Source organism: Pollicipes pollicipes, unplaced genomic scaffold, assembly GCF_011947565.3.
Source record: "Pollicipes pollicipes isolate AB1234 unplaced genomic scaffold, Ppol_2.1 Scaffold_7261;HRSCAF=8764_pilon_pilon_pilon, whole genome shotgun sequence".
Taxonomy (NCBI): domain Eukaryota; kingdom Metazoa; phylum Arthropoda; class Thecostraca; order Pollicipedomorpha; family Pollicipedidae; genus Pollicipes; species Pollicipes pollicipes.
Genome location: NW_023597054.1, coordinates 33,413,763 through 33,430,629, shown reverse-complemented (window position 1 = coordinate 33,430,629; position 16,867 = coordinate 33,413,763). Strand labels below are relative to the sequence as shown.

Sequence of the window (16,867 nt, the reverse complement as noted above, 5' to 3'; positions counted from 1 at the left end):
CCACTTGGCTTGAGATGCCTGTGCTTTCGCTTCGCAGGCAGATCTTGCGCGAACACAACTGCCTGCAGACGCTGCTGCAGCAGTTGCAGTCCTCTAGCCTCACCATCGTGAGCAACGCTTGCGGCACGCTCTGGAACCTGTCCGCGCGCTGCGCCGAGGACCAGCGCACGCTGTGGGAGCTGGGCGCCGTCTCCAAGCTGCGCTCGCTCATCCACAGTCGGCACCAGATGATCGCTATGGGCAGCAGCGCCGCGCTCAAAAACCTGCTGGCGGCGCGGCCGGAGGGCGTGCCTGCGCCGCCGCCGGAGTCCGGCGCCGCGCTGCCGGCGCCCGGCCTGCCGGCGCGCCGGCTGCGCGCGCTGCAGGCGCCGCTGGCTGGCGGCCTGGCCGAGACGTGCGACGACCTGGAAGCGGTGAGCGCTGGCCGGCCCGAGGCCCGTTTCCTGGCGGCCGGACCGGAGCCGGGCGAGCGGGGGCGCGCCGGCGTGGTACGCTCCGATAGCCGAGACTCGGTGCTCAGCTCGCTCTCCGACCCGGGAAGGGAACGGCGGCGGCGCGGTCCGCCCGACGCTCGGCTGGCGGCCGCCCTGGGGCAGGCGGCGCGCCAGGCCGGCCTGGACGAGGCCGAGCTGCGGCGGCTGCTGGTGCGCCCGCGCGCCGCCGGCTGGACAGGCTCCCTGCCGCGCGTCTGCCTCAGTCCGGGACTGGAGCGACCGCCGCCGGCGCCGGTGCCGGCGCCGCACGGACCGGCTGAGCAGCAGCCGGAGCCGGCCGAGGACGATGCAGAGCTCTCGGACAGCGACACGGTGCGTGTCATCACCACGGACAGTTCGGTGAGCGTCATCAGCACCAATTGTTCATCACTGCGCAGCTGGCGGGAGACGCCGGAGACGCCTCGCCTCGCTGCCTCCGGTCCGGAGACGCCGCCTGATGTCTCCGTGACTGACCAGGAACCGGGCGGCGACGGCGGTGCCGATTGCACCTCCAGTACCGGAGAAAGCAGGTCAGCATAAAGACGGCCCGCTAACTGTCCAGGGCCAGGGCGTGGTTGTGCAGCGGCTTGCCTGTCTTCAGATGCAATTTCATGTGTAATGTGGGTTAAATGTCTCGGTCAGCGGTTCTTCAAATTTCTTACGTATCATTTTCACCCTCGGTGCTAACATGACGATACCTGGTCGGTCTGGATCGGCCCGATGTTTGTGTTAGTCTTTTGGAACGCGCTACCTCTCATCTCCAGCAGCTCTGATTAAAGCCTTCACCACGTCTTACAGTACCCTGTGCTCGTCTTCACAGCGCGCCGACGGGTGGTGTCGCGCCCTCGAGTGCCGCGGCGGACGCAGATGACCAGGTCCGGAGCTCGCCCCTGCCCGGCCGCAGACCGGTCGCCGCCACCCTCTCCAACTCAGCCGGCCAGACACCGGCCTCGCCCAGACAGCTCCGGAGACTGGTGTTCTCCGGCGCGCCCGGCAGGCTCCCGCCGTCTCCGAGGACGCCGCGGAGATCGGCCTCGCGCGATCTCCTTGAGTCGCCGGCCGAGCGGCCGCCGGTCTCGCCGAAGCTGCCGCGGAGACCGGCCGCGCACGAGCCGTCGGCCCGTGCCGGCCAGACGCTACCGTCGCCGCAGCTGCCGAGGAGATCGGCCAGTCGCGATCTCCAGAGATCTCCGTGCCAAACGCCGACGTCGCCGCGGCTCCAGAGAACGTCGCCCGGGGGCGACGTTCACCGGTCGCCAAGCTGGGGTCCGGACTCGCCGAGACCGCAGCGCAGGCAAACCGGGCTGGACTCAAGAAGGACGGCAGTTACACCAAGTGAGTCGGACGCACGTAATTGACCAGTAACAGCAAGCCGAGCTACACAACCAGGGTTCGAGGTAAAGGCCAGGACTGCTGTCTCAGACTGTACTACGGTGCCGAACAGCTGCATGCGTGCTATGCAAACATCGATCAAACGCACACACACACACGCATGCACGCACGCACGCACGTACGCGTGCATATATGTACATATGTTTATATTTGTATTTGTAATTTATTACGCTATCTAGCCCACGCTGTCCACGCACTGACTTCTTTGTCTCTGCGTTTCGCGCACATATATGTGGAGGAGTACTAAACTATGTGTGTGCCCATCCGATCAGATTAGGGTCTTTATACAGACTTTTGCGTCTGTGTTTTTCGTACACAAATATTTCACGGAAAGCTATGTCATAATGTGTCACCACATAGGCATCCCTTATCTACATCTCTAGACCACAGCATCTGTGATTTTGTGCCGTGGTGGTAGAAACAGAGGTAATCCTTCTCGCATTCATCCACAGATGGCAGTGCCGTCACAAGAGCCTCCGCCGCTCAGGGTACAACGGATGATTACACGAGCTTCCAGCGGGCCGACTCAGCACCTCCTGCCAGGTAAATGCTTCATGCGAGATTTCTTTGGACAATGATCCTGGTGAGGCCTGGCATCAGCATCTGGTGGCACCTGACTTGGTTCGCTGAGCGGTGGACAACGCAGCAAATGGTCGGCACCAGCCATGCCAGCTGTCTTTGTCAGCTGTCACAGCGGAGCCAGTCATAGTGGTGAACAGCTGAACAGGAATACGGAGCACTGTGTCATTGTTTCAAATTCGCTATAGAACACTGTACCATGTCAAGAAAACTTGTTTCGAACCGTGCCATCCTCTTCGCTCAGTCTCGTACGCCCGCACGCCCAGCTACACTTCATCCCAGTAAGCCACCAATGACGGGGTTTGTTCGGAACCACGCCGAGCACTACACTCGCCCTAATGTCTCCCGCAGGGTGCCTTACTCAATATAGCTGCGAGCCTGTACTATGTACTAGGCAGAGGGACCTGGTGTTCCGTCCGCAGTGTTCACGTCCTGCGTATATGCATACAGCGCATACATTTGAAACATGGCGTGACCTCCCTGCGCGGTAGCGTGTCTACCCCCCCCCCCCCCCCGCCAACTGTGAGCCCGCCGTTGAACGACGTAAGCGACTGCCCATTTCAAACCGCAGCTGTCGCGACATTCACGCTGTTCTTTGTGCATCATTGCGGGCGCCCCAATGGACGCTGCCTGTCAGCCGGTCCGATTGCTGAGCGCACGACAATCAACCGTCACCCCGAACACGTGCTCACGGAGCGTGTGGCCGGCACCGTGGACGCCCAGTGGGGTCACGCGTGGGTCGGGTCACACGTGCCGTGGTCAGCGCAGGCTCGGTCAGGGATGCGGCTCGTCAGGGCGGGCGACCCTGCCGCGTTCCGGCGGTCCGCCGCAGCCGGTGCGCGCCACAGGTGCCGCCGCCGGACCGGACGGCGTGGGCGGGCCGGCCGGCCGGAGCGACCGGACCGGGTCAGGGTCTCGGAGCTAGCGCTCGGAGCGCCGGCCGGCGGCCACCTGCGCCGGGCGCCGACACAGCTGCTGCCGCAGCCGCGCCCGGACACAGCCCTTTGTCGCCGCTGGCCGACGCGTGGCGGCCGGCGCCGCCACTGCCGCCACCGCCGCCGCCGCCGCTCAGTCGCCCACTGACGCTATGCTGGGCTGCAGGCGGGCCGGCAGTGCACGGTTCGGCCGAGAACCCGCGCGGATCCAGTCGGCCGGCGCGCACGACCCCCGACGGACCGCGATGGCCGGAGAGCAGGCGGGCCCCCCTACCAACGGAAAGGTCAGCACACAGTACGCACGCAGGAAACGCGCGTGTAGCTGTCGATGGTGGTGTGGTCCGATTCACCCGGGAGGAATGCCCCAGTGTGTTTGTCTTACGTTACGTGCTGATTCCCGCTGCTGTAACCGGAGATGGTATCAGAGATCGAATCCGTATGGAACATGCCTATTGCCTTGCTCTTGAAGCGTACATTGAAAGCCTAATGTTTTGTTTGGATAATGCCCGCCCTGCGCTCGTGTCAAATGTTTCAAATGACCTGACCTGACCTGCGCTCGTTTCAAATGATGCGCGGTCCACGAATCATGGGGCCATTTAATGTGTAAGCGTGTGTTTGGCTTCGGAATGGATCTTCTTAGCTCAAATGTGAACTGACGAGCGCTGGGTTAATATTATATGCAGGAATTGGTTTTCCTATACGGTGAATCAAAATTAGAAATATGTCATTGCCCTGTTGGTGAAAGTCCCTTCTACACCGTACATCCTTAGGCCATAATTTTTCCGTAACTTGATCACGAGGAACTCTGGCCGGTGGTCCATCGATGTTTGATTACCCAGATGATTGTGACGTCGTCACTTGATGGCTGGATAATGAAAATATGCTCGCAAACATTGCGATTGTTGGTTGCGAGGACATGAAGTGTGGTCACTGATCAGGTAGGCCTAAAAATCGATATTCGTTGCCAGGTGTTTCAAGCAGAACGTGGTAACAATGACAGCTTTCGCACAAGCGGAAAACGGCAATTCTTGAGCGGAATGACATCACTGTGAGACCGATGGGTGTAAAAAGTGAGCATCTCGCATAACGTACATATACAGAACCAAACTTAGTCTGGCCAATCTGCAAGAGAAACCTGGCGAAAACTGACCCATTTGCTTGGGGACGTATTCCACACCGATTTGGACCTATAAGCTATACAGCGTTGTCTTAGCACAGCCAAACCGTAACAAACTATGGTCAAAACCGCTCAGCGGTCTTTAGCAAACCGTTAAATCACGGGTTAAGTTGGTAGCCGATCAAACACATTCGATACAGTTCAATATCACCATTGATGGTGGCCGATTTGAAACAGCCAATTTCATGCATCGAAGACCGTGTATAATCAGCAACCGAATTCGCACATTCGCAAAACCTCACACGTTGTAAGCAGATTTAAGATACTTAGCGTATGAGACTCACTCGTGAAGCTTTGAAGTCGACTGAAAAATTTAGAGTCATCCGATGCGGTCGCAGCGAGCGTCTCAAATATATCAGCAAAAATGTCGGGTTCTGCTAATGTTCTGCTATTGTCAGGTTTTGCTAGCGTGTCGAATGGACTGCTCGTCATACAAGGGGTTGCAAATATAGCGAACGACTCGCATGTCTCGAATGGGATGACAAAGATTCACACTCACATCTTACCGAACGTTTCAAGCGTAGCCACTGTGTCAAGTGGGCTGTTGACTCCCAATTAGTGGCCACGGCTCTGGTTCTAACGCGGTCGGGCCGAGGCCATTTTTGGTACAGCTTGTACCAGACGTCCATGCGTCTCGCATGCTAGCCTTCCGATGTTCCGAGAAGGGTCCTGAGGGTGGAAGGGCAGCTATCTTCTGCCCATGGCGACAGCTGGCTTGGTTCCCGTGCGATACCTCTGCGGTGCGGTCCGGTCTGTGTGTTGGACTTTGCCGTGTCGGTCCCGGCCGTTGTACCGGCTGGCGTTGAAGTCCAATTTCGATGACGTCAGCCGTGCAGCGGACGACCGGGTGAAGCTCACCCAACGCGGCCGGTTCGGGCCAGCATCGATCTGCCAGCGCTGTGTCCGTCACGGACGGCGCTTCGCTGCTGGTAGGAACGCCCTTTGAGCGGGGCCCGAGCGGGGAAGGTGTCGCCGGCTGGCGGCGGCGCCCGGAAGCTGTGCAGCTCGCTCCGTCGCCTCCAGCGCTGAGGTCGCTCGTCTTCCATGCGTCATGCTTGATCTTATCGTTGTTCGGCCAGAGTGCGTCGTCACACGCTGTCCTTGCGACTCAACGTCTCTTGACCTTTGCGGTTCGAACCCAGCGCTCCATGAGAACTCCGTCGGGTGCTTTGTGCACTCGCCTCCGGGGCATTGACTCTCCAGGTTTGAACTTTTCGTCACATGATGTTAAACTTGGTGCCGCGCATCCGCGGTGGGGTTTCATGTGGTGTCATAAATGTGCCCAACGGACGGAGTCACAGGAGTTGGAAACCAAGCCCGCTCAGTCGAGTTAGCCGTCTGTGCTGGACGCCGGGCGTTCTCAGGCAGCCGACCAGCAATCCCCAGTGGCCCAGTCCCGTCCCTCTCGCCCGCAGCACGCTGCGTTGCAATGTCCATTTAACCCAGCACAATTAAACGCCGTTCCAATTCTCACCCGCCGCATTCAAGCCTGTGCACTGGGCTGCGCCGCGAGTCGCCTGATTCTGGCGCGCGCCATCGCCGCCGCCGCCGCGATGTGGCGCACGGCCCCACGCCGGCGGCCCGCCCCGCGGGCACGGCCGCGAGCGGTCCTCCGACCGGCACGGGCCGGGTCAGGCCGCGTCCGTGGGAGCCGTCGCCGCCGCCCAAAATTCATGCCTCCGCTCGCCGCTAATCCATTACGTCGCCTCGCGATGAGCGAGCGCCGGCCACGGCAGTGACAGGGGCGTGGTGGCTCCTGGTCGGCGGCAGCGGCGTGGGCGGGTGCAGGTCAGCCTCCCGGCCCGTGCGGACCCGGTGGCCGGGCTGGGCCGGGCCGGTGCTGCCGCGGCCCGAGCGACGCTGCTCTGACCGGTGCCTGGGTGCGCCACTGTCGGCCTCATCGATCCGGGCCGGCCGGGCAGCGAGGGCCGCTCGTCTCTGGGCGTCGGTCGGCCGCCGCTCGGGCCGGCCAGCAGCGCCGCCGCTCGCCGACACACGTGCCGCTGGACGGGCGTCGGACGACCGCGCCGGCCCTCGCCAACCTCACCCGACCAGCGAGTGGCGCGCCCATCTGCTGGCCACGCTGCCGGCCGATGCCGGCCGGGCCCGGCGGCGCAAGCCCGCGTGGAAATTCGGCCGGCGCCATCGATCGGTGCCGTGGCGGTGGTGACGCTGCGGCGAGCCGTCCCACGGCCGAGCCGCTGCCGGTGCGTGGCGGCGCTGGCAAGGTGCCGCCGGCCGCTTCCTCGGCCCGCCCGGCCGCGCAGACCACGGCGCGGTGCCGCGCGCTGCCGGCGGCCAGCTGAGGCCGCCGTGCAGTGACGAGCCGACCGCCGACTCGCGATGATTGGCCGCGGGCCGCCGCAGGTGAGCGTTCCGGTCCTATCCGCCGCCGCTGCCGGTCAGATCGATAACGAGGGGCAGTTGGCGCGTCCGCACTTCCCGCCATCCGCCGCCCGGTCGCCGTGTCCGCCTGATGTTGTCGTCCGCCATGCCTGCCTGCTCTCGCCTGCCGCCGTGTCCACCCGCTCCCGCCGGCCGCCGTGTCCAATGGCTCTGGCCGGCCGCCCTGTCCACCCGCTCTCGCCGGCCACCCTGTCCACCCGCTCTCGCCGGCCGCCGCGTCCACCCGCTTTTCGCCGGCCGCCGTGTCTGTGTGCTGTTGCCGGGCGCTGCGTACGCCCGCTCTGGTCGACGACCGTGTCCACGCGCTGCCCCCCCCCCTTCCCCTCCTCTTCAATCCATCCTTTGTCGCACTCCTTGCCCACTCATACGTAGATACGCGGATCCTGCTCGGCTCCCGTCTTTGTAGGAGTCTGGCTCGGAGGGACCCACTTGACACCGCAGTCACTGAATCCGATGTGCCATTGGTCAGAAGTATAATGCCGACATGGCACACCCTCTGGCGTGACTGGCCGGGAAAGGCAGTCTCTTCATCAACACCGGAACCAACGGTACGTCTGGGAAACTGCGGCGACGCACGCGATCGCACTCGGCCTGCAGAAGTTTCCCCAGCCGCCGGCGGCGACTCTCGGCGGCATTCTCCCGGCTCGAGCTCCAGGGGCCATAACTCACGCTAACGGGGCCGGCGCTGCGTTGCTCGCCGCGCCCAGTAATTGATGTTGGAAGCGTTTTGGAGCTGACAACGCGCAAAGTGCTGGCTTTCCGCCGATTATTGAGTTACGGCCATTAAGCGAAAACTACGTTGGCGAGGTAGATTGATGTGGCGCAACTTGGTGATGACGTTTTGAATGAATCTTCGTCAGTTTTTTTTCTGGCCAGCATGAGAACTTCCTGAGAGCAGTGAGCTGTGTTTGAATCATTTGAATGCTGCACACGCTTGTGCGTTGCACACAATATCATTGTTAAAACCACGGCGAGTAGTTATTTCAGAACATCTTCGGCAATACTTTGCACGCGATAAAAGAATGGTTCCTTTTGTTTGGCAAAATCTCCTAAATCGTATAATGCAAACCTATGGAAAATTGTTTAGTGGCATGGAATGTTGATTTCCATGTTGCCAAAAATGACGCCAGTAGACGTGTTTGAGGCCTTCAGAGTCATCACATTTTTTTTATCAAGTCTCGCGGTTCTTTCTCAAACAGGTGCAAATACATAAATATGGAACCAATAGGTGCCGAACAAAATTATTTCCTGTGCGTGTGAAACCTTCCGTCAGTCCTCAACTGCAGACTTGGTCTGTTAACGCACTAGTGCAACTTATTTATGCCCAGTGGCGCAGGTAGAGGGCGCAGAAGGTACGTACCCTCCCCCCCCCCCCCCCCCATCGCTACGTTTCGAGGAGCCCTTCGAGCCCCTCGGGACCAACTATTAAGGGCCCGACAAGCCGGCCCGAAGGGCCCGAAAAGTCGGTGTCTGAGCTCTGGGGCCCATTTCTCAAGCAGGGACAAGGCCGGGCCCGCGATTTGCATTGCTCGGGGCCCCTGCAACAATCCGGGGCTCCTAGGTCTGTCAGGGGTCTTGAGTCGACCCGGGGACATTTGCTGAGCACGGACAGACATGGGACCCAGAGTGCCAAAGGGCCACTTGCGCTGGTCGGGCCCTCTGACAATGAAAGGAAACCTGAGAACTGATAATGGGAGTTCACACTGAGATAATGGAAGGGCCCTGTGTCAGTCAGGACCTCCGGTACTGAACGGTGGGCCCTCAAGCCAATTCCACTCATGGACCCGTTAAGCCGAACCGAACTGCATGTGCTAATTGTTGGACCACCCACGGCGATGAGGGACCTTGTGTCAATGAGGGTTCCTGAGTCGATCTGGAGAAAAGCACGCGGTTCAGATGGCCTTCCGCGTCAGTGAGGGGACCAATGTGACGTGATGTACCCTTTTAAGGGCCTCCGGATCGACCAGGGTGCCCCGCCAACGTGACTTCAGAATGACAACGGGAAGGCACCATGTGCTGGGACGGAATGGCCCTTCAGCCCCTGACCGCGAAGAATAATTTGCCCCCAAGTGTTCTGCTTAAGGGACCCCCTTCCCGGAAAAAGGAAGGGGTCTCATAAGTGTTGAAAAGAGTGGGTTGAATTGACTTCGAAAATGAAAAAGGGCCAACCACCGAACGGCTTTGGCCGCTGCAAGTAACACCAGACGGCGGGCGCTCGGCGCGCAAAAACGACCGTCGTGAAATAATGTTTCCGAAAGTCTCTCAAAATTTGCGTGCTGTTGAGAGACTAAACTGGGACAAATCTCGTTTTATAATTTTGAGGTTGTCCTTTGGAGAGATAGCAGTAAACGGAACACGAAAACTATATATTTTACCTTCATTCTTCCAGCTTCAACACCAGATTTTCGTCGGCGCGTTTGTCACCGCTCGGTGTAAGCGCGTAGCCGACGCTACGCAGCCTACGAAGACTGCAACACCGGGCGTCCAGGTTGTGTTTGCTAAGATGTGCGATCGTGCATGTTCAGAACAACCTTACATTAGTTTTCTCATTAACTGATTCGGAATGAACGTTGAACATTTCCAGGCAAGCATGGGTTGGCCATGTTGAGACAAGTTTTGATTCATTCCATCCACAATCCACGTTCACGGAGTCCTCAATATTGCTTTATGGTCCAGATTAAAATTCTGGTGAAGGTTCTGAATTCATGGGTTTAGAAAGAGTCCAATGGACCGTTGTAAGATGAAGAGCGCCGGCGATTTATTATTACCAGGCGTTTAACGCCTGCTTTCTTCAGGCGTTGAATGCCTCCTGCCTGCCAGGCGTTTATCACCTTCAAAATTAAAACAGGGTTCTTGTCACGATAGCTTCTCGCTTGTGTTCCATTTAAAGGGTAGCAAGACTGCAAGTTATGCTAGCAACGCATATGTAAGATTTTACACAATTTTACGGATAAACTTGGATGGTTCTCCTCGGTATCTAAATACGTGCCTGTTATCGTCAGTCATGAATGGTATCATGCTCGTATTCACCTCTGCCCCGGACTACGCATTCAGACGCCTCAGGCTAGACCGCTGAATTCACTTAAGCCGTTCGGAGTGCAGCTCCCAGCTGTGAGCGTTCGCACCCGGCCGTACAGGGTCGAGCGCAGGCGTCACGCGCGTCACAGCTGCTATCGTCGGCCGGTGCCGCCGCCTCCTGTCCGCTGCGGCTCGGGCCGGTAACCGGGCTGCTCGGGCTCCTGCCCAGTCAGCTCCGGTCGCGACTGACAACACAGATCGCCGCGAATGTGTGCGGCAATAACGCGGCGGACGGTGAACCGATGTGGGTGGAATGGCGCCGTTCTTCGTACCGATGTGGGTAGGATGACGCCTCCCGTTCTTTTCAAGGTCTGCTCTTGTCGGAACATGTCTGACTTGTGTGATGATATATGCGTGCAGGTGGGCCGGGCTGTCTGGGATGCTGCGTTCTTCTACTTTCATACCTGATATTTTGACACATGTTACTAGGTACATATCTGAGTGTCATTGACCTAAGTTCAGTACGAATAAATGCCAACCTCTGGCCTCCGCCGAGGCATTTCACCCACCCTGCGTGCCGCGCCGGTCGGCGCGGCTGGGGCTGTTGCCCTCTCCACCTCCTACAGCAGACTGAGGCGACACCTGCCTGTTTCAGGAGAGTCGGATCGGGCGGCCGGCCGTCTCCCGGCTGCCTCAGCGCGTGACATCCGGCCCCTCGCCGTCCGGCCGGCCGGTGCACACCTGGAGCGTCAGGCACTTCCACAGGTGACGTGACGCCGACTGGGCCACGTCGGCGCGGCTGGCACGCCTAATCTGCTTCACAGACTTGGAGCGGCAAACAGCACCTCAGGGAACGGCGCGCACGGTGCCTTGCCGGCGCCGCGGAATTGACTGGAGATATTCTTCTCTCTGGACAGAAGCACGATATATCCAGAGGGAATATTGTGCCGTAACACGATGGGCACGGTAGCAGTGTCTTAAGAAGCCCGATAAGTGCTTATGGGGTTAACGGCTTCTTGCCTACTTCTTTCACGCATATACTCTGCTGAAGCCTCAGGACCAGTTAGGTCTAATAATAGCACCTGGTAGGGTCACTGTAGTACCGGCAAGACGTGGTAAAGATATTATTTTTGATTATTTTCGATTCCATATTATGCTGTCAGCGCTCTGTAACAGCACTACGCTTCTCCCCTGCAGTCGCGACGGCCGTAGTCATGACCACCGCGGTGGCATCAGTGCGAATAAAAGAACGTTTGTGATAGGCCCAGTGGGCGGCAAGGGCCTGTTACCGATAAGCACATTGGTTGAAGTTTAAACGGTGCGTCACTACGGTATATGTGATGCTCCCATTTCCAAAGCCAAAATACACCTCAAAAAGAGCCCTTGCAGTAAATCCCATAGGAGAGAATTCAAAGTCATAGGATAACGTTTCATTGAATTCGCAGGATGAAAGCTTCATATTCGGATTTCGAGGGGACTGGCTCGTATCGTGCGCGTCTGATTTTACAATCAGTGAAAAGTACAAAAAAGGCGGCATGCTCCCTTTAAGTTCCTGAGCGGAAACTCCTGCTGTCGCCGCCACGCCCTGTTTTGGAGACTTGCTCGCACGTTCGTTGTCAGAAGGCCGTCTGGTGGCAGCTGCGTGTGTGACGTGCGGTCGCGATGCCGCCGCCGCAGACCGCCAGTGTCAACCGCATTAATGTGTGGTGCCGGCGTCGGCCGGCGTCCCGGTCCAGCCGCCCGATTTCTGACCCGGTCAGCTGTGTCGCGGCACGTATGACGTCACCGGCCTATTGATCCGGGAGGGCGGTGTGCCGCGGGCGCCGCGGCCACCGCCCACCGCCCGCCGCCGCAGCACTCAAACACACCGCGTATTATTAGCCTGGCATGGGTCGCATCCCTGCCCCCAAAGTCATGCGCCAACTTTGGCCATTTATCAGTCTGCAAGGCCAGCCGGATAAGACCGGCATCGTGCCAAATGCCCGTGCCGAGGTCTGGGAATGTGGCATCGCTGCTCTCAGAAGAAATTAGCATGTATACATATTAGCTGTCTTCATGCTGGACTCACAACGGCTCCGCCGTTCGTGTAACCCTGACTTATCTGAGTGCGGTGTGGCATCAGGAGTTCTCCATCACTGTTCACCAGCTCTGTGCGTTAGCTCTGGGGCGTGGGCTATTTGATTGCTATTAAAGCTGCCGAGTTAGTTTTAAGAGCAAGACTCCCGTTAACATTTCTTCTCCCCGTCGCTGGTGCCCGTTTTCGCTGTCTCCGTTGTCGGCGTGTGAGCTCCGCGCTGGACGACGTTGCCTGCTGCCTCAGACGCTCGGAGCGCCAGACGGGGGCTGACGCCTCCGCAGCGGCAGCGCTGACCGTGGAGGACCTGGAGGCAGCCGAGCGGCCACCGCAGCGCGCCAGCAGCGCCGCCCTGCCGCCAGAGTGGACAGCCAACTCGGCCAGCGAGGCCGTCGCCAACGCCCGCGGCAACAGAGGTGCGTCGCCCCCCCCCCCCCCCCGGCACATAGGCGTATGCAGTCGTTTGTGCGTGCGAGAACCCGTATAAACGTATTGCCAAGTCGGCGTCGATGGGGAAATATGCTAGGAAACTGGGTGCCTGTTAGACGCGGTTAGCACAAAATCATGGCATATAATTGCATGCAACAGTTATGAGGCTCTTTCCGTTGCGATTTGGTAGCTTTTCGCATGACTTCGTCATGAGTCTTATATTTCAGCAATTTATGCGGGTATGCCAACATGCTATCGACATTGCACGTGACTACGGATAGTTTTTCAGCTTTGATGATCGCTTGACGTTTGCAAACAAGTTAGCTAAATTTGGCTTTGATAATCGCATGGCGATTTGCAATCGACTCATTGAAAATTGCTCAAGAGTCAGACCAATGCAACTTCAAGTGCTTTATTCCTGAATTGTATATAGAACCAAAAGTTTCAATCAAAACTGCGTAGTACCAACATCAATGGATTCTGAAGGCATGACAGGCTCGTCATGATCGTGGCACATTATATGACATACCTGACATACGTGACATACCTGACGACCGATGGCCAGATCAGTGAGCGCTTGCTCGGAGGCTCGCGCGAGACGCGCTACACGCGTGCTCAGTCCTCGTGGCTGTGTTGGCAGGCGGGGCATCAGGAGGGCGGCAGCCGGACCAGCAGCGCACCACCGCCGCCGGCTCCGGCTGGGGCACGCGCCTGTTCGCCGCCGACGGCTCGCCGCTGTCGCGCAGCAGCTCGGTCGGCTCGCTGGACACGCGCTCCGAGGGCGAGGCGAGCAGCGGATCGGATGACGAGGGTGCGCGACTGCTGGAGCGCTGCATCCGTGCCGCGCTGCCCAAGAGCCGCTCCGAGGGCAGCTGCCTGCGGCGGCCGCGTGGCCGGCCCGGCCGCCGCCGCCGCTCGCCGGCCGCGCCCGGCCACTCGGGCCCGCCGTCGGACGCCGGGGAGCCGGCGTCACCTCCGCCGCCGGTCTCGACCGAGCCGCCGCCGCCGCCGCCCGCGCCGGCCGCTGCACTGTCGCTGTCGCTCACCTCTGGACGATGTGAAGCGACAGCGGCGCCGGCCACCCGGCCGGCCGCCGCCAGCTGGCGCGCCTCGCCGCCGGCAGCCGAGGCCGACAGCATGACGGCTTCGCAACGGGTGGCGCGCGACGCGTCGGTGGTGACGGCGGCGCTGGAGATGTCGCGCGCCGTCATGGCGCACAGTACCGAGCTGACCAGCAGCATCGAGTACCTGGAGGGCGTCGGACCGCCGTCCATGATGGACAGCGGCGCCTCGGTCAACGGCTTCCTGTCGAGCGGCTCACTGAGCAACGGCCGCTCGCCGCTGCTGCCGCGCCGGCCGTCGACTAACAGCCGGTTCGTGCCGGAGATGATGCGACGCGCGCTGGGCGCCGGCGCGCCGCCGCCCGGCATGCAGGAGTCGGCCGAAGGCCTCAGCAGCCTCAGCAGCTGCCAATCCAACATCGACCACGTGAAGCCGCCCTCCTACATGGAGGAGCTCGACATGGAAAACAGCATGCTGAGTCTGGAGAGTCTGCGTTCGGAGGTGGCCGAGTCGCGCGGCGCGGCGGCCGACAACCTGGCGCTGCTCGAACCGCCCACGCTGTTTCACGAGATGACAGAGCGGTGCGACTCAACCGTCGGGCCCGGCTCAGAAACGCTCGGCAGCGACACGGAGATGTGCGGCCAGGAGGAGCTGCCGCTCGACCCGCCCGAGCTGCCGCTGGACGGTGTCACGCCCGAGGCGTCGCCGCTGCTACCGCGCCGCGGCGCCCGCCAGCGCCGCCGCCGCTCCGACGAGCGGTTCCGCACGTTCACGCGCGCCGCCGTCTCGGACGACACGAGCAGCACGGCCGGCTCCGAGCTGACACTGACGCCTGGCGCCGACTCGGCCGCCACTGAGACGGACGAGACGCTGTGCGCCTCGCCAGCGTCGGCGCGCGCGCGCCGCACCTGCCGCCAGCGGCGCCAGGAGGAGCGCGAACGCTACCGCACGCAGACGGTGGAGAGCGCCTCAGACGAGCTGCGACGGCCGACGGCCGACCCGCCGGCACCGGCTCCGGCCCGGCTAGACATCCGCCAGCTGGCGCAGGAGGCGCTGCGGCGCACGACGCGGCAGGAGCCGCCGACCGGCCTGCGCCAGCTGGCGCAGGAGGCGCAGAAGGCGATCGCCTGTCTGCATGCAGCCGGAAGAGGCGCCCCGCTGCCGGCGCCGCTGCCTCGGACCGCACCGCCGCCGCCGCCACCGCCCGAGCCGGAGCCCGAGCCCGAGCCCGAGCCCGAGCCGGCGCCGGCTCCGGCGCCGGCAGACTGCTCGCCGGCCCGCCTGCGGCCGCGCATCGTCAAGCCCGGCGAGGAGACGCGCCGCGAACCGGTGGACGACGAACCGGAGGTCAAGGGGGTGCGCGGGAAGCGGAAACCGCTCTACTCGGCTCCGCGCCGGTCGGACGCTGCCCGGCGCGAGCCGCCCACGCCCAAGAAGGTGACGTCTGCCGCCAAGACGGCCAAGCCGGCAGCGACGGCGGCCCGCTCCGGCTCAGGCAGCTCGTCGTCGAGCTGCACGGTGCGCGGCACCAAGACGACGCAGCTGCGCAAGGTGATCAGCGGCGCGGCGGTGGCGGGCACGACACTGTCGCGAATCTCGCGCTCGACCACGCCCAGCCCGGCCGGCAGCGCCACCTCCAGCCCGCAGCTGGCGCTTCGCCGGTTCGGCTCGGCCGGTAAGGCAGGTGTGGTGAGCCGGGAACTGCCGCGACCGGCCTCCACCCCGGCGGCAGCGGCGGCGGCGGCGGCGGCGACGGGCCGCGCCGCTGTGCGACGGCCTGTCTCTGTGCCGGCAGCGGTGCCGACGTCTCGGCTCCAGCGGCCCTCCTGGGTGGGCTCCGTGCGGCCGTCCCGCCCGGCGACCGTGACGCGCACGGCGCCGGCGCCGGCGCCGGCCCTTCCCTCGCCCGAGCCGCCACCGCCGGCGCCGGCGCCGCTCGTCAAACAGGGCACGTTTACGCTGGACGAGCCGACCCAGGAGCAGACGGCGGCCGAGGCGGAGGCGGACAAAGCGCACTGCCCGCCGCCCGCGCCGACGCGGGCCGGCCAGATCGCTCGCGCCCTATCGGCCCAGCTGAGCCGGCCGCCCAGCGGCAGCCGGCCGCCGCCCAAGTCACAGAGCGGCCAGGCGCTGGCCGCTCAGCGTTCACGCATCCCCAAGTCACCCAGCTACGAGAGCACGCTAACGCTGCGTGTGCGCTGTTCGAGCCAGTCGCCAGGCGCGCGCCGCCAGCGGCCGGCCTCTCCGCGCCGCGGCCGCCAGCTCCGCCAGAGTGCCAGCAACTCCAGCATTCAGTCCGCGCGCGGCGGCGCGCGGCGAGCGCAGCGCCAGCAACTCCAGTGTCAGCTCGAACGCCTCCACCGGCGGCGGCGGCCGCCAGGAGGAGAGCACCGGCAAGATCGCTGCCCTCTGGCGCCGCATCGAGGAAAGTCGCGCCAAGCAGCAGCCGAAGGGCGCCGACAGCCGGGTCTGGCTCAAGGCCGCCGGCGAGCCGGGCGACGCCAACGCCAACCGACCGGGCCGGCGCGGCCCGCTGACCGACGGCGTGGCGCCGCGCGCGCACCTCCTCTTCACGCCGCACGGCTGGCGCCGGACTCACTCGCCGGCAGAGTCGCCAACCGAGCCGCCGCGCGCGCACACCACCGCCATTATCCCGCCGTTCAATTACAACCCGCCGGCGGGCGCGGCGCGGCCCGCCGCCAGCGCCTCTGGTGACGGTGCTGAGAAGCGCAAGCGCAAGTCCGGCGCGCTCGCAACCACCTGACTGTGTCTCCCGGCCGCAGGGTGATGTGTGTGATACTGTGAGCTCGGGCGGTGCCGGTGGCGTGTGATGCGTGGATACACCACTTCCTCCGTCGGGCCGCAGAACCGACGCTCACTTCAGCTCCGGAGCTCGTACTAGTATTCGCTATTTCTCTCAACGTCCCGAAGGGGCGACCGTACCATGCGGTTTTCTGTCTGGTGTGATAGATTTTGAACCTAAGGAGGTGATTTTTTCAATTGTATTTGTTCCGTGATAGAGGATCTTTGCGTCGCGTTTGCCTAGTTCTGAACTCGCTCCTGTATCTGCCTTGACTGGGATGGAGTATCATTGTGTACTCCTCTGCTCGTATATGGCAATTTATTGCATAATAAACAAGCAGCTTTTGTATTCTCATTTTCTAGCCTTGCTCAAAGCCTCCTTGTGTCATATGTCATATGTCAAAACCACGCTGTCTCAATGCAAGGCAAGAGACAACATTTACATTGGACAGGTGCAAGGTAGGCCACCACGTGTGTCATAACTTTCCGAGCCATCACACACAGCGACGCTGTGTCCAGC

General features: G+C 61.7%; 1 protein-coding gene across 1 annotated transcript in view; it reads left to right on the top strand.

Annotated features, from left to right (window-relative positions):
• The window catches only part of LOC119111321 (PHD finger protein rhinoceros), a 26,452-nt gene extending 10,143 nt beyond the window's left edge, over nt 1-16,309 (top strand). Inside the window, exons 11-17 of the mRNA XM_037235136.1 lie at nt 38-281; nt 759-833; nt 10,636-10,745; nt 13,230-13,323; nt 13,585-15,763; nt 15,834-16,064; nt 16,155-16,309. Coding sequence (XP_037091031.1) covers nt 38-281; nt 759-833; nt 10,636-10,745; nt 13,230-13,323; nt 13,585-15,763; nt 15,834-16,064; nt 16,155-16,309 — 3,088 coding nt within the window. The remainder of the gene's footprint in view (nt 1-37; nt 282-758; nt 834-10,635; nt 10,746-13,229; nt 13,324-13,584; nt 15,764-15,833; nt 16,065-16,154) is intronic.
• Nucleotides 16,310-16,867: the final 558 nt, after the last annotated feature.